The 23,458-nt window shown below is 34.0% G+C and overlaps 1 protein-coding gene across 2 annotated transcripts in view; it reads left to right on the forward strand.

Moving 5' to 3' along the window:
* Nucleotides 1-23,458, forward strand: part of LOC111046328 (ER degradation-enhancing alpha-mannosidase-like protein 3) — an 84,062-nt gene that overhangs the window by 22,729 nt on the left and 37,875 nt on the right. For both annotated transcript variants that reach the window (XM_039431675.1, XM_039431673.1), the window contains exons 7-13: nt 3,011-3,139; nt 4,781-4,936; nt 8,626-8,799; nt 10,047-10,151; nt 12,093-12,280; nt 13,637-13,799; nt 15,864-16,061. In XM_039431675.1, the coding sequence (XP_039287609.1) occupies nt 3,011-3,139; nt 4,781-4,936; nt 8,626-8,799; nt 10,047-10,151; nt 12,093-12,280; nt 13,637-13,799; nt 15,864-16,061 (1,113 nt within the window). The remainder of the gene's footprint in view (nt 1-3,010; nt 3,140-4,780; nt 4,937-8,625; nt 8,800-10,046; nt 10,152-12,092; nt 12,281-13,636; nt 13,800-15,863; nt 16,062-23,458) is intronic.

Raw genomic sequence — 23,458 nt, forward strand, 5'->3', positions numbered from 1 at the left:
ATAGAATTAGAAATATATATTAGCCGATAAATGCTTGAAATAGAACAGTGGACCATATCAAATAACCTATATTCATGGCCAGGCATAAAAACCTGACGATTTTTGAGGGATATTAACTAAAGTGTGTTTCGTACAATTAAATCATATAATATATATCAAATTAAAGATCAAATTTTGCAATTTATAGTGAATTACATAGATTACTCACAACGTATTTTATTTGTAGATTATGTCATCCAAATGATTTCCGTTACTTTTCACTCACTCACTTGACCTAATTCTAAAATTTGCCATTGCTCGCTCAATCATCACTTGTGGAATTGCTTCAATTTCTCGTTGAATAACTTTCTTTAGTTCTGTGGATTATTGGCTGCTCAATAACGGTAATTTTGTTTATTCACAAATCCCAAAAAATGAAAATGTTCCTCCTCATCTGAAAGAATAACGGCATCCTAGGTGGACATTTTCGAGAATGATTTCGCAAGCGACTTTGCAATGTGCCCAATAATTTGCATTAAGTTGTTGCACTAACATTATCTTATACGGATGGAATTTTAGGTCGGAATGAAGAATTCGTCGTACACTTTGATCAGAAATGGCTAGCGCAACAGCATGTTTCGCTGCTGAACGTCGTGGAGACCGTGTAACAGCTACTAAGGCGTTTTTTCAGGCGTTCTCACGGTTCGTTTTTAAAGCGGACGTGTTCCTGAAATTCTTTACCTACAACAACATCGTACTCCTACTGGGAACAGGCGTGTGTCGATTTAAATTATTGAAATGTCTGCGACAAAAACGCTGTTTTAAATTAACTGAGTCATTATTTTAAAAATAAGCTTCAATCACAATCGCTTGATGTTCACTTGACCACGACATACTGGCTACTGAAATGGCAAGAATAGATTTGTCGATGTACCGCCTTCTCAATGACAGTGGTTCAAACATAACAATTACTACAAAATCGTCAGATTAATATGCCGGTCCCTGTATAATATTTGGACAATTTGAAACTAAATTAGGAAATTGAAGAAGTTTTGGGCAATAGAATAGCCTGATTTTTCTTTTCCGATCGTTGTATTGTTTGTGCTAACCCAATAAATAAATGTATTACAATTTGGAAAACGGTACATTCAAGATTGATACTGAACTATTGTATATCGAGTCTACGCACAGGCCACAGTGCCCATGTAGACTTATTCCATAATGTTTAATATTAAAACCTATTTTAAGTTCTTAATTATTTGTATTTTATATTTTTGTCAGTACAATAGTATATTTCGGACCTAGGACGGATAATGTGTGGAGGTATGACTCAGTGGTCGCGCTGATAATCCATCGCTTAGATAAATTGAGAATCATGCGCCTTGTACTCCCGTTGGCAGGGTGACCGCTTGAGCCAACTCCTCTGAATATGATTCATGCGTTGTAAAATCAGTTTCCGGTGGTTCGGAACCCACCAAATACTGTAGCTCCATTCATCTCTCATTATCATCCGTCTCATTACCCACGCACAAGCCTAGGGCTTATGTGGGAACCACCCTCAGCAGAAAAAACTTCACATATACTTCAAATCAAATCTTTATTTGTCCCAAAAACATAATTACAATGACAAAAATGGTTATGAATGAAAAAATAAAGTACAATATAAAATGAAAAAGAAAAATACCATTAATAGGGTTATACATAACTATATTAAAAACGGGAAGTCCCTGCAAGGTTCGAGGAACCTGAGCGCAGAGGCCGAGTGTTCAATGCTTAACAGTACAAGAAAATAATAATGGGATATTATTAAGAAATAGGGAAAAGAAAAAGTGAGAGAGGAAGGGAAGAGAAAGAGCAGAGTGAAGGCATAGGGGAATGTAAAGAATAGTTGAAAATTACATAAAAAACATGAGAAGTTTTTATACTAAGCTATGAGGAAATTACATTGTTCGACATTATCCATATATGAATTTCAATTAGCAGTTTTATATTTAATTTACTAGTGATAAAATGGTTAGGAATAACATTGATGAGCTTTGATACCTGATATAAAAATATTGTTTTCTACAAATTGATAAAATAGTATCTGTAATTTTAAAAGTAATAGATGAGGGACGGTGGTTATACGGTGAAACACGCAGGTTGAAAAGATTCATATGTTTATTTATGTAGATGATTAAATTTTTTATGTAAAACTGCCTGACAGTTAAAACATCTAGTTCACTAAACAGGTACTCATTCGGATAGAGTCTGGGTTTTCCCAATATAGCTCTTATAAGGTGTTTTTTTTATTACAAAAAGTTTATCCAAGTGGTTTGAGTATGTTCCAACTCAAATTTTCATTCCATATTGCAGAAATGATTGAATGTAGGCAAAATATATGAGTCTTGAGATTTTTCTATTACTAACTTGGCTGATATTACGAAATTTACTTATCCAATGTCTGAGTTTGTTACATGTATCATTGATGAGAACATCCCAACGCAAATGTTGATCAATCATTACACCCACTTGAAATCATATCAACCTTATCGCACAAATGATCAACTAGGTTATTGCACCACTATTATTTAGTAATAATATCTTCTACTTTATTCATTTACTCTATAGAGAGTACTGGGAAGGAGAAGGATAATTATTATGTGTGATAAGTTTGTGATCTGTTTGGACATGGTTACGTTGAAACAAGAGCTTAAATTTTTGAAATATTGTAAATATTGAAGCTCTTGTTTCAAAGTTACAACTCCTCAAAATTTTAATATTCTAAATATTGAACAATAATTAATTATAATCTTGTAGCATTGTTACCCTGAAACTAGAGCTTCAATGTCTAATAAAATATTATAGAAATAACTCATACAATTTTTGATATTATAAATATTGAACAATGATAAAATGTAACAATGATTAATTGTAACATTGTTGTATTGTTACCTTGAAACAAGAGCTTCAATGTGGAATAATATGATAGAAAATTCAAGCTAATCGAATGTCTACTTCAAAGTGTTTAATTCACATAATTTGTTTTTAGATCAATCTACGCCATGGTTTGAAAACACAGAAGCTGGAGTGGTCTCGTGAAACGTGCACTGCTTGTGCTGGCACAATGGTCCTGGAAATGGCTGCTCTTTCTAGGCTCACTGGTGAACCCATTTTTGAGGTGAGTTTTATAGTAGAAATTAATTTCAATCACTTTCATAACCTTCGTGAAACGAACTAAAATTAGATACCAAATTATATTTACATATCCAAATTAGATTTGGATACTAAAATGCTAAATATCGAATTCGAATTTTGGATCTGAGCACTCGAGTCTGTCATAAAATATTATTGTTTCCCTCGAATATTTCTGTCATAATATTTTTTCTGCGGATTGAAGTGTAAAGATAAATTTATTTCTAACGAAGAAAACATTCCCGAACGTCACTGTTAAAAATGGACGTTTACCGTTCGAAAGTACCTCAGTCAGTAAGTAAACAGAATTGCTCATTTACTTTGAACAAATCAAAGGCCGGTTTGCACGAAAGCTGGTTAAATTTTAACCGTGATTAATTTCACGAGAATCAATCGGAGAAGACGCCTTTTCTAAAAGGTTTTCTCTAATTTGTTCTCGTGAAATTAATGACGGTTAAAATTTAACCGGCTTCTGTGCAACCGGCATATACTCTTTGTAAAAATCACTAGAACCGCGTGTTAATAGATCGCAGCTCGGAATGGATCAAATTTCACATCAGCAGAAAATCGTTTGATAATTTATTGTACAAAGTTCATTTCCGTTTCCTTTCAAAGTATAGAATAGAATAAACTTCTATTTTTGATAAATCTGCAAAGTTTAGACAGTTACGTCTACTCTACCACGGTTATGTTTAACCAATGCTACAACTGAATATTTGTGTTTGAACAATGAGTTTTATTTATAGCGTTTTATTATTAATTAATGTATTTATTTATAATTTGCAAGATAACATATTGATGTAGATTTAAAAAATATGTTATAATGAGTAGAGAGTGTCGTCTGAAGTTTTAAAATAACGCCTTCATCATGAATTCTATGAGTTCTATTGGAAGACATGAATTTGTTATTAAAAGCAAATTCCCGAGCTCGAGGTTTAGGAAAGTTCTAGACTTTAAACAGCTGGAGTCAGAAAATTGGCTTTCCAAAACGGGGCGTAGTCGCAGTCCACGTTTAAATTAAATTTCGAAAAACTAGAACATTGAACACAAAATAAAATGAAGAGAAAGTAGTGTAAAGTTTCAGCTATTTTGAATTATTTAGTAATGTTTCATTTTGTCAAGGAAAACCCTTTCCAATTATAGAAATGAGAAAATAAAGATTCATTTTAAAAAACTAAAAGATAAGATTTATTTTATAGAACTATTTACTGCGACTACGCCCCGTTTTGGAAAGCCAATTTTCTGACTCCAGCTGTTTAAAGTCCAGAACTTAGCTAAATCCCGAGCTCGGAAACCGGCCCTAAATATCGTCTTAGACTAATATTTTGTATTTATTTTTTGTATTTATTTATTGTATAAAATACTATAATCATAATACAATTATGACATTGAAGGAAAAACTAGGCTAAGCCTGTACTATTTCTCTCCAAAAATTTTGATAAAATGTTAATATTGTCCAAAAGATAAGGTTATATGATCACACACTGCTTCGTCACTTGATTTTCGGTCCAGGAATGATGATTTTTGACTACTCATAATATTTAATTAATCATGATATCCATTTCAGCTAAGTGTTTGAATAGGATCCTTCTCATAATTGAACTTATTATTTTTGTTACTTTTTTAGGAGAAGGCTCATCGCGCCATGGACGAACTCTGGCGTCTGCGACATCGCAGTTCGGATTTGATGGGAACTGTACTCAACGTACAGTCTGGTGCCTGGGTGAGGAGAGATTCTGGAGTGGGGGCTGGTATCGATTCTTACTACGAGTACTGTTTGAAGGTGTGTGTGGTTTTCTAAATTTTTCGTTCTAAATAAAGTCAGTAGAATATTAATTATCCAGACGTCGGTTAACCTGATGACCGGCTATGCGGACGTTTGCCAAAATCAAGATGCAGTACAATATTGCAAAAAAGATAGAAGATTTGAGTCACTACTTTATTACACAACATGGTTTGTATTTCAACAAGAATGTGAATGAAAGATCATTGTATACTCTAAACAGAACTGCTGGGTCAAAAATTGTCTTCCTAACTTTAATCCTGTATAACATTTCTTTGACTGTGCTTTGTAAATAATGACCATAACTTTCTAGCCTACAATGTGTATTATTCTATGTTAACTATAGTTTGTGTAAAATAAGTTGAGACTTGGCCCTCCATCCGAAGAAATTACAGGGTTGCCAAATCGTGTAAAATTGCAACTTTCTCAAATTTCCAATTCAACGTCAGAATTGGATGTAGACATGTAGAGTATCATCCCCGATATCCTAGTAGTATTTAAAAAGCATCAGGGTTGAAGGATTAAAAGGAAATTTAAGTTTTATGATAAAATTGGAAACTTCGCGAAGATTTGTTTTTCTTTTGAATATCACTTCACTAAGAATCACGGGGCGTCGTAATGCGTAATAATTTTATATCAAATTAACGGGGAGAACGTCTCCTTCCTATTGGTGTTTGGATCATTTTTATCCGACTTATAGTTATTCTTTAATTAATGACTATGTTCGTCAAGGTCGAGACATTTCGAGCAGAAAACATGACATTTCCGACATGCTAAAAACTTTTTTGTTTCAAAAGATAAGTAGGTAGTGAAAGCGAGAAAGTTTCTCAGAAATAATTGAAATTATTTTTCTAATTGTCAAACGTACTTGAAAGAGCGTATTTTGGCCTCTCAGGAGATTCAAAGTCAAGGAGAGCGGCTGAATGGTGTGCCACCATATGCTATCAATAGCTGGGATCAACAAAAACAAAATACAGAAGGATTGAAAAATTCAGAAAAAGCCACATAGGCAATGAATGCTCAAAAAATGGTATAGAGGGAAATGTTTGGAAGACAATTTCTGACCTCACAGTTCTGTTTCTACCCTAAACACTAAGGAGGTAAACATATCAAAAGTCCCCACCGCTACCCCCTGTTCTGAAGGGGTGGGGGTGGTTTAAAGGTACCATTTTCTTGTTTCTCGCATAAAACTCAAAAACTATGTATCCCAAGGACTTCGACGTTCATATCTCGAGAACAATGCGTTCAACCGACATAACCAACTATTCAAAAATCAAGCTTGATAAAGTCTTTACACTTTTTGTTCAGTGGAATTTTGTGATATTCCCAATAGTTGCCGAGATATTCGCTCTTGAAGGAGTGTATTTGTTAAAATAACAGGTTTTTATGCAGTGTTTTGCTTTTAAGGGCTTAAAACTCTCAACAATGCATTGAATTCTCTTTGAAATGATGTATTATTTCACTATTCTAAGTTTTTTCTTCATTGTTATAGCAGCTTCAATGTAGGGGGTGAAATGTTCATTGCTGCAACAAGTGTCAACTCAGCGGTTCTACACCTTCAACAGATGGGATAAAGATGCGCACTTCTCCTATGTTCACCTACTAACTAGTCCAAATTAAGCTGCAAAGTCAAAAATTTTGTCACCGACACCCCCTTTAAATGGCATTGTCAAACGAGCAATTGTTGCAGCAATGAAATTTTCACCCCCTACATTGAAGCTGCTGTAACAATGAAAGAAAAACTTGGAATAGTGAAATAATACATCATTTCAAAGAGAATTCAATGCTCTACAAACCTACGATAAGCATCAGTTCTTATGATGCATTGTTGAGAGTTATAAGCCCTGAAAGAGCAAAACATTTAATAAAACCTGTTATAACAATATAAAAACAAATAAAAACCTGTTATTAACAACACTCAACACTAGAGCTTCTGCAAAAGGTGTAGGGAAATTCGTAAATGTATGAAATTATACATCAAATTAAAGAGTATTCAATGCTCTAGATGCTTATAATCAGCATGGAACAATCCCGTCGATTTTTAAAAAGTTATAAGAGCAAAAATATAAAAATTGGTGGCAAACGTGCTTTTTTCAAAAATGTCACACCTTCAAGAGCGGATATCTCGAAAACTAGAGGAGATATAAAAAAATTTTGTAGAGTGAATATTGTAGGAAATTATCTAAGCTTTAATTTGTTTTATGACAATCAAGTCATTGGGATGCATAGTTTTTGAGTTTTACGCGAGAAACAAAAAAATGGTACCTTCAAACCACACCTACTTCCTTAGCACAGGGGTAGGGGTGGTGACTTTTGATATGTTTACCTCATTACTACCCTAAACAGAACTGTGGGGTCAAAAATTGTCTTACCAACTTTTCCCTCTATAACCTTTCCTTGACTGGACTAACATGATTATAAATAGCGATAATGACAACCTCGCCTCGAATAATCCAAGCAGTGTTTCATTATAGCCTTTCTAGAGGCAATCAGCTGCTTGCGTTTGAAATAATTCAGTAAGATATTTTGTAAATTGCCAGCCTTCAGCTTACAATTTGGTACACAATGTATACCATGCAGCCGCTGTCCTAACTTTAAAATTCCTTGGAGACCAAAATACGATCTTCCGACTACTTTTGCCAATTGGAAAAATAATTTCAATTATTTCTGAGAAACTTTCTCGCTTTCACCACCTACTAATCTTTTGAAACAAGAAATTTTCTTGCATGTCGAAAATGTCATGTTTTCTGCTCGACCTTGACGAACATAATCATTAATTAAAAAATAACTATAAGTCGGAAGAAATTATCCAGACACCAATAGAAAGGAGACATTCTCCCCGTTAATTTTATATAAAATTATTACGCATTCATTACGACGCCCCGTGATTCTGAGAGAAGTGATATTCAATAAAAAAAACAAATGTTCGCGATGTTTCCAATTTTATCATAAAAGTTAAATTTCCTCTTAATGTTTTTTAATACTACTAGGATATCGGGGATGATACTCTACATGTCTACATCCAATTCTGACATTGAATTGGAAATTTGAGAAAGTTGCAATTTTACACGATTTGGCAACCCTGTCATTTCTTCGGATGGAGGGCCAAGTCTCAACTTATTTTACACAAACTATAGTTAACATATAATAATATAGGCTAGAAAGTTATGGTCATTATTTACAAAGTACAGTCAAGGAAATGTTATACAGGAATAAAGTTAGGAAGACAATTCTGACGTTGAATTGGAAATTTGAGAAAGTTGCAATTTTACACGATTTTTCTTCGGATGGAGGGCCAAGTCTCAACTTATTTTATACAAACTATAGTTTCTGTGCTTGTATCAACTACTCTCGTGCAACTACTGTACGACTATAAACAGTAGTAGTAGTAGTAATAGTAACTGATCTGACTGCCGTGTTGTACAATTTAAATTGTTGACTGTGAATAAATTGAATTAGAATTTGAATAGAATAGAATAGGTAATAGAATTTGAGATAATAGCCGAGTAATTGATCGGCTTTTTGTGTTGAAATTGAACCAGCATGTACACTTAGTGTACAAAGTGTTCAAAGTTGAGTGGTGGAGAAGACAAGAAGTCTCAAGTGCTTCTAATTCTTATTGTTATTTGGAACGTTTGTATTTTAAAACGTTTGTTATTTTGAAACGTATGCTTGGCATTTCATTTTAGGCATACATTCTGTTGGGCGACTCGCGCTACCTGGGCCGATTCCAGCGGCACTATTCGGCGGTGATGAAGTACATCTCACGGGGCCCTATGCTGCTAGATGTACACATGCATCGGCCTCACACCAACTCACGCAACTTCATGGACGCGCTGCTCGCGTTCTGGCCCGGTCTGCAGGTGGGTTAGGCGCCGATATATCGATTTATCGCAATAAATCAATAGTTTGATTTATCGATATTTTCATATTGATAATTTGCTATATTGATATTCTGAATTTTTATTATTATCATTGACATTTGGTTATTATCGATATTTTGAATATTTATATGGGGATATATAGATATTTTGAATATTGAAATTGGAATATATCGATATCTTGAATATTGATAAATTGGGATATCAATATTCTAATAATAGCTATTTCGAATATCAATATTTTTATTATTTTTCTAAGGAAACTCAATACTTTTTCAATGTGAAAGACTAGTACCCAGTACTTTTGTTTTCACGTCACGTCTACTTGACTATAGTCGACCTCACGAAAAAAGTCTTATGGACATTTTGAAAGGCAGTGTACCGTACCTCCTCACCCTCCCCCCCCCCACCGATCCCTTAGTTGTTGCCAATTTGTCAGGTGTATTATAAAAATAGTAATTGCTTCTCATTTACTAGTAGTTCTGTGAACAGTAGACCCCACGCAGTTTTTTCATCCACAAGTATCTGGTGTCACCTGTTTGCTGGCTTCTCCAGACATCTGTGTAATGCATGCAATCAATAATCCACTTGTCGGCTGATTGATTATGAATAATTCTATAGTCTGATTAATCCTATCTTCAGAGTAGATGATATATACAGTATAGTGATATCGTAGTATGGAGGAATTCCTTTTCTTTTCATATCATCCTTAAAATGCAAAATTTCAAAAAACCTTGTATATACATCGACGCGCAGTTAAAAAAGGAATACTCCTGCAAAATTTCATCGAATTCTATCAACGCGTTTGGCCGTAAATGCGTTACATACATCTAACAGACAAAAGAAAATCTGAGTTAAAACATATATAGTTGAAACATATTATAGTTATTCAGTCCTTGATTTATCAATAGAATCGGATATACGATATTTTAGTACTAATCTATTGGTACTTAATTAATTTTACTAATCTATTGGATATATCCTAAAAAGAATGATATCTATTGTTTTGAGTTAAAAAACCAAATTGAATGAAAAACGATAAATTTTATTTGGGTTCAATATAGTAAAAATCAGTCTAGTCTTTTAAATCGATATAGCAGTAAACATTTTTGTGAAAAATCGTTAAGTTAATAAATTGGTAAATTTTGAAATATTCTCAGTTGATATATCGAAAACTTCTATATATCGTATACATCGATATTATTTGTCTATCGATATGTTGGTTGCAGGTGCTGAGCGGAGACTTGAAGCCGGCGGTCGAGACGCACGAAATGCTCTACCAGGTGATGCAGCGACACAACTTTATACCCGAGGCGTTCACCACTGATTTCCAGGTACCTCAATCAGTCTAGATTTGACCCACCCGTCAATTTTCACTTGAACGAAATCAACATTTGTCCACCATACATGTGTACTATACTTGTAGTGAGAATTTACGTTACAAAGTCAGTGGAGATTCAAGCTATAAAGTCAGTTTTTTGTAGCGCTTTACTCCTTAATTGAAGATTAAGCTATTTTGTTAGTGGAGAAAAGATGCAATTTTCTTGTTATTTAAATTTTTTATCGTGTACAGGCTTTTCTCAATCAACATTTTACTTTCCTTGCCCTATTACCATAGGTAAGGAAAGTATTGCTTTCCGAAAAAAATAAGGTACCCCAATTTCTATACGTTTCAAGGTCCCCTGAGTCCAAAAAACTGGTTTTTGGGTATTGGAATGTATGTGTGTGTGTGTGTGTGTGTGTGTGTATGAGTGTATGTGCGTCTGTGTACACGATATCTCATCTCCCAATTAACGGAATGACTTGAAATTTGGAACTTAAGGTCCTTTCACTATAAGGATCCGACACGAACAATTTCGATCAAATATAATTCAAGATGGCGGCTGAAATGGCGAATATGTTGTCAAAAACAGGGTTTTTCGTGATTTTCTCGGAAACGGCTCCAAAGATTTTGATCAAATTCATACCTAAAATAGCCATCGATAAGCTCTACCAACTGCCACAAGTCCTATATCTGTAAAAATTTCAGGAGCTCCGCCCCATCAATGCAGATAGATTCCCAATTATCAGGCTTCAGATACAATTGAAACAAAAAAAATCATTGGAGTAGATTGAGCATGAAAATCTCTACAATTAATGTTCAGTAACATCTTCACCTAAAATTTAAAATAAGCTCGAAATTCGAGAAAATGTTTTTATTCCAATTGCAAACTGTTGGCAACTGTTGATTCTATTAAATCATTCACTATGAAGAGATAGCAGACCTCGTGTGTCTCCAGCGTTATAGTCCTGTCACCAGCTGGCTTGGATCTTTGAATAGTAGACTTGAGATGCGCGGGAACACTAGCGTCAGGTGATAAATTTTCATAACGGCAAGGAAAGTTGTGTGAGTGCGCCACACCAGATTTTTTCGACTGAAGATTGAATGGAATCATCTATTCTATATTTTTGATGGCTGTTGACAGCATATTAAAAAGTGACATTCCAGAGTAAAATAGAGTTTCTTCCAATGCTACATTTCTATGTATTGGGAATGCAATGATGTTTGCTCAACCGCTCTTAGACTGGTGATCGGAACATGCTATATACAGTAATACGTTTTCATTTAGTGATTCTCTTCGAACTTCAAAGAATTAGATTTTTGGTTTGCCGCTTCTTTAAAATTTCTGCATCTTCTATCAATTTTATCTTCATTTTCTTTTTTAGTTTTTCCTCTAATTAATTAATACTTGAGATTTAAAACCCTCATTTCCTTTTTAAATTTTTCTAAAACACTTGAATCACTATATACTCAACTCTAGTTTACGCACAGGCAATATTTAATTATTTATTAGAACAGTCACAAACACGATATTTGGAAAGAGAAACAGGCAATTGCCCAAAACTTCTTCAATTCCTTGACTTTGGCACATAAATAGTCCAAAGTGAGGTTAAGTTTAAAATTTCTGTTTTCACCAAAGATTAACACTCAGAGAATACGTATTCGAGATCTATGTTGTCTATGTAAGCTTTTCCCTTTATTATTTATTATTACAGTAACTTATTAATAATTCATCAACCTATCATTGTTTTAAGTTCTATATTATTAAGTCAAATTGATTTCAGAGTTTGTCTTATTTTCATATAGGTAATTAAGTTTAAAAATTATAATTTTCAAATGCTGATATTTTTGTTGTATTTTTGATTATATGTGATTTGATGTTTTTATTATATTGATGATCATAAAAAATTGGAATTTATTCATGTTGTCTTAAGTTGTGTTTGCATATGTGCAGGTCCATTGGGGCCAACACCCACTGCGACCAGAGTTCCTGGAGTCGACCTACTTCCTGCACCGGGCCACGGGAGACCCCTACTACCTCCACGTGGGCAAACACGTGCTCAAGGCACTGCAGAAGTATGCACGTGTACCCTGCGGATATGCAGCCGTCAAAGATGTGCGCACTGGTCTCCACGAAGACAGGTATTCATTCATTCACTTCAATTCAATTCCATTCCATTCATTTCTACATCAAGTTACAAATATTTGTACAAAATACTCCAGCTACAGTAGAATAATATCCTATCATATTAAACTAGCAATTTCTGTATATTTGTTTATATTTTTATATCTGGTTATCTGGTTATTTATGTTCAACGGATCTCGAAAACGACTCTAACGATTTTCACGAAATTTGGAATATAGTAGGTTTATGATAAAAAGATTCGATTGCACTATGTCTCATCCCTGGGAAAACTCGCTGAAGGACATGAAAAGAATAATTCATCCTTGGAAAAACAGATGATGATTTCGTCGTCTGTCGATAACAGAAAATGCGTGTGCCTGTGTGGGAGATCAGCTGTGTAATCAATTAGCTTACCTTATCTCGCCAAAAATCTAGAAATTTTAATTGACTTGATCAAAACAATCTGATTTGTTGAAATGAGATGGGATATATCATATTATTCAAAGTTAATCATTATTTTACAGTTCTAAGTGATTAGTGAGTGCTATTTTGTTATCCAATTTGGTATGTAAACAATCTATATTAGAACTTTCATGTTTTCAAATATTTGGACTGAAAATTTGACCTGAATTCAAGTGTATGTAACCTACTTTTTGGAATATTTATAGTGTATAAATCTAAATTCGGGGAAGAAACAGTTTTGGGCTATGCCTGTTAGTCCTTCCCCAATCATTTTATTGAATTGAGTTCTGTTTATCAATAAATAAAAACGAGCGAAGCTCGGAGCCCCGATATTGAAGGTTAAAAGGCCTATTACATTACTGTATATTTTTACATTGTCACAATATTGAAAAGTGAAATTTATTTATTTATTATTTATTATTTTTCATCACATCACATCATAATATATTGGGAATACTCCCATTTGATAGGTGATTTGTCAAATAATTGCATTCTTAGAACTAAGTAAGATTTTTAGCAAGTAAAATAAAACAGTATCAGTATATAAAAAATATAGCCTATAACTAGTGTAGCCTATATTAAGTTTATTCTTAGAACTAAGTAAGATTTTTAGCAAGTAAAATAAAACAGTATCAGTATATAAAAAAATATATAACTAGTGTAGCCTATATTAAGTTTATCATTGTTCTAAGTCCTAAAAATAGAATACATGTGAGCATTTTACTTTGTTTAGAGTGTCATTGATTTTACAGAGTTTATGGTTAGTTGAATTCAGCCACCGAGTAGTACGCTTTATCAACTAAGATTTTTTTATCAACAGATTTATTGAATCCCCCAAGAAGACTATACGTCTGTGAATAGGGGACAGTTCCTAGAAACAGATGGTAAAATTGTTTTATTTCTGATTGCAGAATGGATTCGTTTGTGCTAGCTGAAACGTTCAAGTACCTGTTCCTGCTTTTCGCTGAGCCTGAAGATCTACTAGTTGATCTTGACGAGTTCATTTTCACGACTGAAGCCCATCTGCTGCCTCTCTCATTAGCTAGAAGTCATTCCAATGTAACTGTGTTCTCGGTAATTGACAATATGTTGATATTATTCGAAATGCTTTGATAATCTTACCCCCAGTTTTTCGTACGTCGGTTAACGTTTAATCACGATTAAATGCTATACTTTAATCGAGATTAGTGCTAACCGATGCATTTTGGTTGTACAAAACAGAAATTTCAAGCGATAACGCCGATTAAACTAACCGGCGTAAACAATTTTTAATTCTGATTAGTTGGCACCATTTTAACCACGATTGAAACGAAGAAGATTTAGTTGCACAATGGTAAAAATCGAAAAATAACGCCGGTTAAACTAATCGACGTGAAAGATTTTTAACAAGCCATTCACCAGGTATTAAATCCAACTAACGCCGATTAGGTACCAACTGATAGCTGTCTTACAATTAGTTTTTGGTAAAAAAAACTATAAAATTCAAAGTATGAGCTAAATATATGCATGAATTTCATCCATTAATAAAATAGAGAAGTGTATTTAGCTGATATTAGCATTCAAAATTATATTCTGATTCTTGACGTTAGTTTTCGATCTGGTTCGTCTGCAGATAGCACTGGACACTAGCGACAGACAGAACATTTTTATGGCGCATGCCTATTGAATGGTCACCGCTTCAACAACATAACCTCAATTTTGTGGCATTTGTTCAGAATAATAACATCTGTCGGTTAAATTACAGTGTTGTCAGATTGTGAAACCGTTAAAATCTTGATTAGTTAACCGGAAAACTCAATCGGGATCTTTGTGGAACAAAAATGAATCAGTAAAACTAACGCTGATTTGTTAATCAGCGTTAATGTCTATATTTTACAGACGTACGTGCAACTGACCCTTAGATAATAAAACCAAATAACGAAAAGTTATTTGGTCAGTTATTTCAGCACATTTGACATTTGAACAATATAAATGTCATCTGACAACAATGCCTGTCGTCGTCGACGTCGGCAGTTTTCTCACAAACCAAAACCCACTTTTATAGAGATGCCACCCATGTTAGGCTAGCTTTTGGTTACAAATAGATTTTGGTCGTTCGATAAGAGTTCGTTCGAATTTTTACCGTACGAACAAAATTTGAAGTAGCTTTCAGACACATCGATTTTATAACGATTTTGATCATGGTCGTGCATTTTTAATTATTCGCATAAGCTGTTTGCCATCTGTTTGCTATGTGGTAGTGAAGCCGATGGAACGCTAGCCGTTTAAAAAATCGAACGTCCAATTTTTTATAGTGGCGCAATGAAATGAATGGGTGATTACAAACACATCGATCAACAATTTTTACCGTACGGACGCCGTGTTAAAGCCCCGCACATACACATAGATTTTTGTTCGTACGATATTTTGCCGTCCTTATGAATTCTATCAGATTAAACAGAACTTGACAAGCATAATCTGTTTGAAATCATCTGTTTAATCCAATAGAATTTATAAGGACGGCAAAATATCGTACGAACAAAAATCGATGTGTGTGTGTGCGGGGCTTTAGGGTATGAACAGAACGGGCAGGTCGATTTCAACAGATTTTACTTCGCTGACTATTCATTTACGTCATGTGTTATGCCTTAGCATCAGCACTACTGTACATAATTTTAGCGGAAAGCGATCCTGTATTCTGTATGTCAATCTGTGAACAAGAACAGCTGGGTTATTAATTTGATTTCTGAATTGCAATTGACATCTACCACTACCTCCGTAAACAAAGCCAAAGTGCATTCGTGTGACGTCAGCACAGGTAGGGCTCCTACACCAATAAAAACACTAGCTGATATAGATCAGCTGAAATCAACGAATTTTTATTGGTGTAGGAGTCCTACCTGTGCTGACGTCACACGAATGCACTACGGCTTTTTTTACGGAGGTAGTGCATCTACTCAGTTACAAATCAGATCATTATCTCAAATTTAGATGATACTCTCTCTCAAATACCATTGACTATTCTTAATTACAATTGATACTTTCTCAAATACAATTCGGAAAGGTGTAGTACTTATAAGACACTTACAGCACTAGTACTGTAATATTCAATACTATGACTTTTGTAGGAGATTAATATGACTTTGCCTGTGTTTTCAGATAACAGAGGTGTCCGGCGGAGGAGCCGGCGTAGAGGAGCCGATGGAATACACACGACAGTGCCCCTCCCCGCTACGCCTGTTCCCCGACGCCGTGCGTCGTTCCCTGCGAAACATGGTCGACGGCGTCTGTCCTCCCTCCAACAGTGACCCCCCCACCACTCCCCAACAGCGCAAACTGCTCGCCTCACAATTCCAAGTACGTCTCATTTTGCTAATCATCGCCACTTATTTTTTCTATCGCGTCTGTTTCTTCAATTTTGTACTCTGTTTTAGTTGGTTGTGACCACGTTTTTTGGTCTTCACTAAACTAAAAGGTAGCCTAAAGTGTTACCTATCTTGTAGCTACAATATTCTACTACCCAAAGTTCTATTTTGGATAGCCCAATAAACATGTTTCTACTGAAAGTTACCGCTATCTTGTTTTAACGGTTTAGCACTTGAAGAATGCGTTGAAGCATAAAAAAAAAGTAAATTCGTATGGCTTTTGTTGGTGGGGAGTCCCTTGCGGGAAGGTCCCACCGCCTGAATATATAATTTAAGCCGTCAATGGGCCTTACGACTGTCATACTTCAGCCGGGACCAACAGTTTAACATAGTCGAAGCATAGGTATGTGCTTACAGATTTAGTGTGTGATCACATTTTCGACTCTTGCACATGTAGGCATTCAGTGTGATAACACACTTGTACGCCACGAACACGCGAATTTCGCTTTCCATCAGCTCACGCTATGTTTATATTATCTGTTATATCGGGCACCGAGTTTTGCTCGTTATTTATTTATTGATAAACTGAACACAATTCTTCAAAATGATTGGGGAAGGACTAACAGGCACAGCCCAAAAGTTTTTCTTCCCCGAATTTTGATTTATTACACTCACTAATCACTTAAAACTGTAAAATAATGATTAACTTTGAAAACTATGATATACTCTTATTTAGAATGACTAAATGAATTGGGGAAGGACTAACAGGCTTGGCCCAAAACTTTTTCTTCCCGAATTTTGATTTATACACTATAAATATTCCAAAAAGTAGGATATGTTCTATACAATTGAATTCAGGTCCAATTTTCAGTCCAAACATTTGAAAACAGAAAAGTTCTAATTTAGATTGTTTACAAACCAAATTGAATAACAAAATTACACTCACTAATCACTTAAAACTGTAAAATAATGATTAACTTTGAAAATCATGATATTCTCTTTTTTAAGCTGGGTTTACACCAAAGTTATTAACAAAATGTTAATAGCTTGAACCTTATAGATTATATTAGATTGAACGGAACTTGACAAACACATATGTTCATTATGTGTATGATAAGTTATGTTCAATCTAATAGAATCTATAAGGATTAAGTTATTAAAATTTTGTTAATAACTTTGGTGTAAACGCAGCTTTAGAATGATATAATATGTCATGTCAACAAATCAGATTATTTTGATCAAATCAATTAAAATTTCTAGAATAATATTTCTCATGAATAAGCTGGTTGATTGCAAATAGTTGAACAGCTGAACATAATACCGTCTCTCTTCCACACAGTCACTCACATCTTCTGTTATCGACAGACGACGAAATTATCATCTGTTTTTCCAAGGATGAATAATTATTATCCTTTTCATGTCCTTCAGCGAGTTTTCCCAGGGATCAGACCTAGTGCAATCGAAATTTTATATCATAAACTTACTATGTTCCAAATTTCTTGAAAATCGTTAGAGCCGTTTTCGAGATCTGTTGGACATAAATAACCAGATAACCATATTATACAGAAATTGCTCGCTTAGTATAATAGGATTTCACTGTCCTTTTCATGTCCTTCAGCGAGTTTTCCCAAGGATGAGACCTAGTGCAATCGAATTTTTTTATCATAAACCTACTATGTTCCAAATTTCTTGAAAATCGTTAGAGCCGTTTTCGAGATCCGTTGGACATACATAACCATGTACAGAAACTGCGCGCTTAATATAATAGGATATCACTGTCTCTGTACAAATACAGATATAATAAACAGAATTTCAGTCAGCTGATGAAAAGCGAAATGCCCGTGTTCGTGGCGCATAAGTCTGTACGCACAGTTACACTGTCATAATTATGATCTTATTATTCATAGTGATATTCACGTTATAAAGTCTACACATGATAATAAAAGTTGATCAACCATCTATGATCATACATGGTTGTGTAATGGGGCCCATGGATTTCAAGTTAATAAAATAAATTTATTAGTTGTCAAGAACCAATAATAGCAACTAAGTAGTATGACTCAAGTACTTTGTTGCTTGGAAATCAAGTCATCTTTGACATTTATCAATATAATGGCCACATTACACACTTATACGGAGTTGGTGAAAATTATGAAACCAGCTTATTATATCTTCTACAATGATAGTTTGATAAGAGGTTCCATTAGGGGATCCTCTCCAAAAGAAAATCAAATTCTGTCTCTTCAACATCTTGGTTCGTCATCATGGAACCGCTATTTTAAATTCTCAACGAAGAATTTTTTTTATTAGCACTAAAGCCCAATATGAGCTCTGGCCGCCTCCACTACAGCTCTCCAGTCCTCTGTCATTCGTTTCCATCCTCTACATCCCATTTTTTAGAATGTAGCTTCTCTCTTCCTCGCCTCCACTACAGCTCTCCATTCTTATCGGTCCTCTGTCATTCGTTTCCATCATCTACATCCCATTTTTTAGAATGTAGCTTCTCTCTTCCTCATTCTTGGTCTTCCTCTCTTCCTCCTGGAATGTAGCTTCTCCTTAAATATTATTTTGGGCATTCTGTTCTCATTCATTCTACAGAGGCTCCTCAACGAAGGATCCTATGTCTAATAAAGTAAATTCGTATGGTTTTTGTTGGTGGGGAGTTCCTTAGGGGAAGGTCCCACCGCCTGAATATATAATTTTAGCCGTCAATGGGCCTTAGGACTGTCATACTTCAGCCGGGACCGACAGTTTAACGTGCCCATCCGATGATCTGGTTAAAAAACTTTTTGTTTGAACCCGGGATATCTATGCTGCTACGCAAGCACTCTATCCACTAGACCACGGATCACTCCCCTATGTCCTTTTAGAATAAATATTAAGCTGCTTCCATAATTTTTACCAACTCTGAATCCTTGATCATAAATCTTTGTATTACGATCTTTGTTGATTTTCTTTTATCAAATTAATATTAGATATTCATACTGAAGGCAGGTTACCGGAAACATGTAACTCGAACCTTGTGGACCACTACCTCCGTAAACAAAGCCGTAGTGCATTCGTGTGACGTCAGCACAAGTAGGGCTCCTACACCAATAAAAATTCGTTGATTTCAGCTGATCTATATCGGCTAATGATTTTATTGGTGTAGGAGCCCTACCTGTGCTGACGTCACCAGAATGCACTATGACCATAGAGAAACGATAGCATAAGTAGATATCCCATGGTACAAGGCATTTATGTCGATACTTCTACTGTTATCTCAAGCTGATAGTTCACGTAGTTCTTTCCCATGCAGCTAGGAGACGCTGGTAGTCTCTCAAATTGTGCCGTTCATACACTCTCACCCCAACAAAACAGTAAAAATTGACAATAATCGACAGTAATCGGCTTGAGATAACAGTAAAAGTTGCTATATAAACGCCCTATACCATGGGATATCTACTTACGCTATTGTTTCTCTATGCTATGGCTTTGTTTACGGAGGTGTGTGTGGACGAGTTCTTGTACCATACTTGAACAGGTTACATGTTCAAGTAAGTGTCCTGATGGCTCGAGTTTCATGCTTTAGATAACATGCTTACCGTGAAAACCAGCATTAAGGCCGTTTTTATGAAAGTTTTTCTCTTAAAACCTACCAAAGTTCATCATCGTTTGTCAAAATCAAATAACAAGTAACCAGTATTTCCACTTTTTGTGTAGTTGAGAAGTTGATATTGCGGTACTTATTCATATTGAATGAAAGATATTAAGAAATTGTCAAAAAACACAGATTTATTGATACTACTTGGAAAGACCGGTTTCGGTTATTACACCATTGTCAATCTCTGATAAACGTTTCAATAAATCTGTGGTTTTTTGACAATTTCTTAGTTCTTTTTCATTCAATAACCATTATCTGTTAGCTGTTCAAGTATTGTATAGTAACTTCAAGTTGATGGTCAACCACTGATTCTTATATTTTTTTCTCCGAGAACTATTTTGAAAAACAGTTGATTTGGACAGTTGACCGTTTTGGACAGTTTAATAGTTTACAGTTGACCGTTGGACATTTAATTTGTTAGTATTTGTTAGCTGTTCAAGTATTGTATAGTAACTTCAAGTTAATGGTCAACCACTGATTCTTATACTTTTTCCCCCGAGAACTATTTTTTTGGAAAAACAGTTGACCGTTTTGGACAGTTTAACAGTTTACAGTTAACCGTTGAAAATTTAATTTGGACTTTCTTATTGACTCGAGTCCGGAGTTTTTGCGAATTAACCGTTGAACATTTAATTTGGACTTTATTATTGACTCGAGTCCGGAATTCTTGCGAGTTAACCGTTGAACATTTAATTTGGACTTTATTATTGACTCGAGTCCGGAATTTTTGCGAATTAACCGTTGAACATTTAATTTGGACCTTCTTATTGACTCGATTCCGGAATTTTTGTGAATTACTGTTTCTTCTTTCTTTTACATAATTAGGTTTTAGTGTTTTGACGTGACCCAATAAATAAGAAATAAAATGTATCTCACTCGAGTATTATTGAATGCAGAATGCAATTCAATATTGAGGAATGATTCTTTGAATAGAATAAGCTATCAATGTGTCAACTCTAATCTTTTCACAAACTACTCTCAATTCATTGGTTTTGGTTGTTCCTATCTTGGATTTTTGTTCATATGTTCTGTACTTTTTCATCAGAACTGACTTGATTTTTTATTTTTCATCTCTTTTTATCTCGTATGAGTGGTTATTATTTATTGACGTTTGTTACAGGAACAAAAAGTTCGCTCTTTGTCTCTTGATATGTATTTGAGTGCAGACCGACAGTTGCGTAGAATTAATGAGTACGTGGTGTATTTTCTATGTGTAGTTTATATTTTCTGTTTTATTATTTGTATGTCGAATTGCTAGCCGTGATTATAGGTAGTAAATAGTAAATGACATTGAGTAATACGACAAGGCAGAACATCTAAAAGGTTCTCTCTGCCGATAAAAGTCGTATGAATACATAATAAGTCATGGGTAGTTGGAAAATTGAAAATTATACAGGGTGTTTCAGAAGTAGTGTCGAACATTTTAGGGTATTGTTCCTGGATGATAGGAGACTACAAATGTCGTATTTTAAGTGTCCAAAACTCAGTGGTTATCCTTATAGCTGCAATTTTGTTTATTTCACTTAGGAATTTTTTTATCTCAAGAACGAAATTTTGTATTGCTCTGAAATTTGGAATGAATATGTATGCTATGAAGACTCAACTTTAAAAAATAAAATAAAAAATTTTTGATGTAAATTTTCAAAATGGCGACCATTTAAAACTTTTGATGGCCAATTTCACGAAAACTGTTCACTTTACAGAAAATTTACAAGAGACAAAAAAGTTAGCACATTTTATCAATATTTCAAGGATACCTTATTTATTGAGATTGGTCAAAGAATAACAGAGAAATTAATTCTTTTCGTACTGCATGCATGACCACTTTTCACCATTTAAACCTCAATATTAAATTTTTAATTTCGATTGTGTTTCGATTGTTTTTCAATAAAAACAGCTGTGCTTAGTGAGAGAAGTTGTGTGTATTTTTAGGTTCAAAATTTTATAAAATAACTTGATTAATTCAATATGAAGTGATAATCAAGTGTTAATATTTAAATATAGTTTGGTGTTTTAATTTCTCTAAATTCAAAATGTTTAGCTTATAATTATATTTTTGAACGAAAATTGAACTTGAACGTTTTACAGTAGAAACATAACTTTTTTTTTGGCCATTTTATTAATTTATCAAAATTTGGGATTGAAATAGATTTGGGCCAAGCCTGTTGTTCCTTCTTAATCATATTTATATGATTTGTGATTCTGTCCACGAATAAATAAATAAATATGATGCTTTAAAGCTCTGTATGGCTTGATATGGCCATACAAATGATTTTACAATGATTTTCAGATGATCTTGTTTATCTAGTGAAAGTATGACTGTACGAAACTAATTAATTTTTGTGTTATTCTTCGACCAATCTTAATAAATTAGATATCCTTGGAATCTTGGTAAAATTTTCTAAATTTGTTGTCTCTTATAAATTTTCTGTAAAGTGAACGGTTCTCTTGAAATTTCCCATTAAAAAATTTAATTGGCCGCCATTTTGAAAATTTACATCAAAAATTTTCTATTTTATTTTTTAAAGTTGAGTCTTCAAAGCATAAATATTCACGCAAAATTTCATATCAATAAAACATTTCGTTCTTGAGATAAAAATTCCTCAATGAAAAATCAAAATGGCAGCTATAAGGATAACCGCTGAGTTTTGGACACTTCAAATACGTCATTTGTAGTCTCCTATCATCCAGGAACAATACCCTAAAATTTTCAAAACTACTTTCAAACACCTGTATAGATTAAGTTATCAGAAAATTTAGTAGTTTTTTTAAATTCAACAATTTATAAATAGCACTACTTCTGAAACACTCTGTATAGATTGAGTTATCAGAAAATTTAGTAGTTTTTTGAATTCAACAATTTTACATAGAACAATTTATAAATAGCAGGTAGATATCTTTAAAGTGGAGGTTTGAGAGATGATCATTCCCTATTGTTGTATGACAGGCTTACTCAATGTCAGTTGAATGATCTTCACAAATAGCTAGCTTGAACATTTTCACATGAAAGTTATGTTTTAATCAGTGGTAAGAATGAATCTTCAAGTACAAATAAATTGTACTTAGACTTCAAATAGTTGGATAATTTAATTTGTTGGTTGTGTTTTACCTTGGGGCTGGTCCTCAATCTTGTGATAATAAACTTGAAATGTATATTTTACCATGAAATATGTTATAGCCTGAATATTAATGTCCGTGAATGAAAAGTACATCGGGCGAAATGCATATTTTACCATGAAATATGCTGTAGCCTAAATATTAATGAATGAAAATTATATACTATTCCTATATTGACTGCAAGTGTCTATAGTATTTTTACAAGCATCATTTTATACATTGCAGTTTTTAGTCTATCAGGAGATTTGATACTTTCAAAAGATTGAATTTCCGTAGATAAAACTGTAAAATGAAAATTTGAAGGATGGCACTCTCAAAGAACTTTCAATAGAAATGGACATTACTTACACATATTATTATTTGGACGATTTGAAACTAAATTAGGAAATTGAAGAAGTTTTGGGCAATAGCCTGTTTTTTCTTTTCCGATCTTGTATTGTTTCTGCTAATCTAATGAATGAATGAATAGAATTCTGACCTTGTTATTGTGTGATTCTATCACATATACATTGATATGAAATCATTCAAATAATATTATATTCATATTTTTCAGATTGAAAGTCAGTTTTCACTTGAACAAATCTGTGTGGCTTTTCAATATTACCACAATGTGGTGGGATTTATAAGTT

This window comes from Nilaparvata lugens, chromosome 6, assembly GCF_014356525.2.
Source record: "Nilaparvata lugens isolate BPH chromosome 6, ASM1435652v1, whole genome shotgun sequence".
Lineage (NCBI taxonomy): Eukaryota > Metazoa > Arthropoda > Insecta > Hemiptera > Delphacidae > Nilaparvata > Nilaparvata lugens.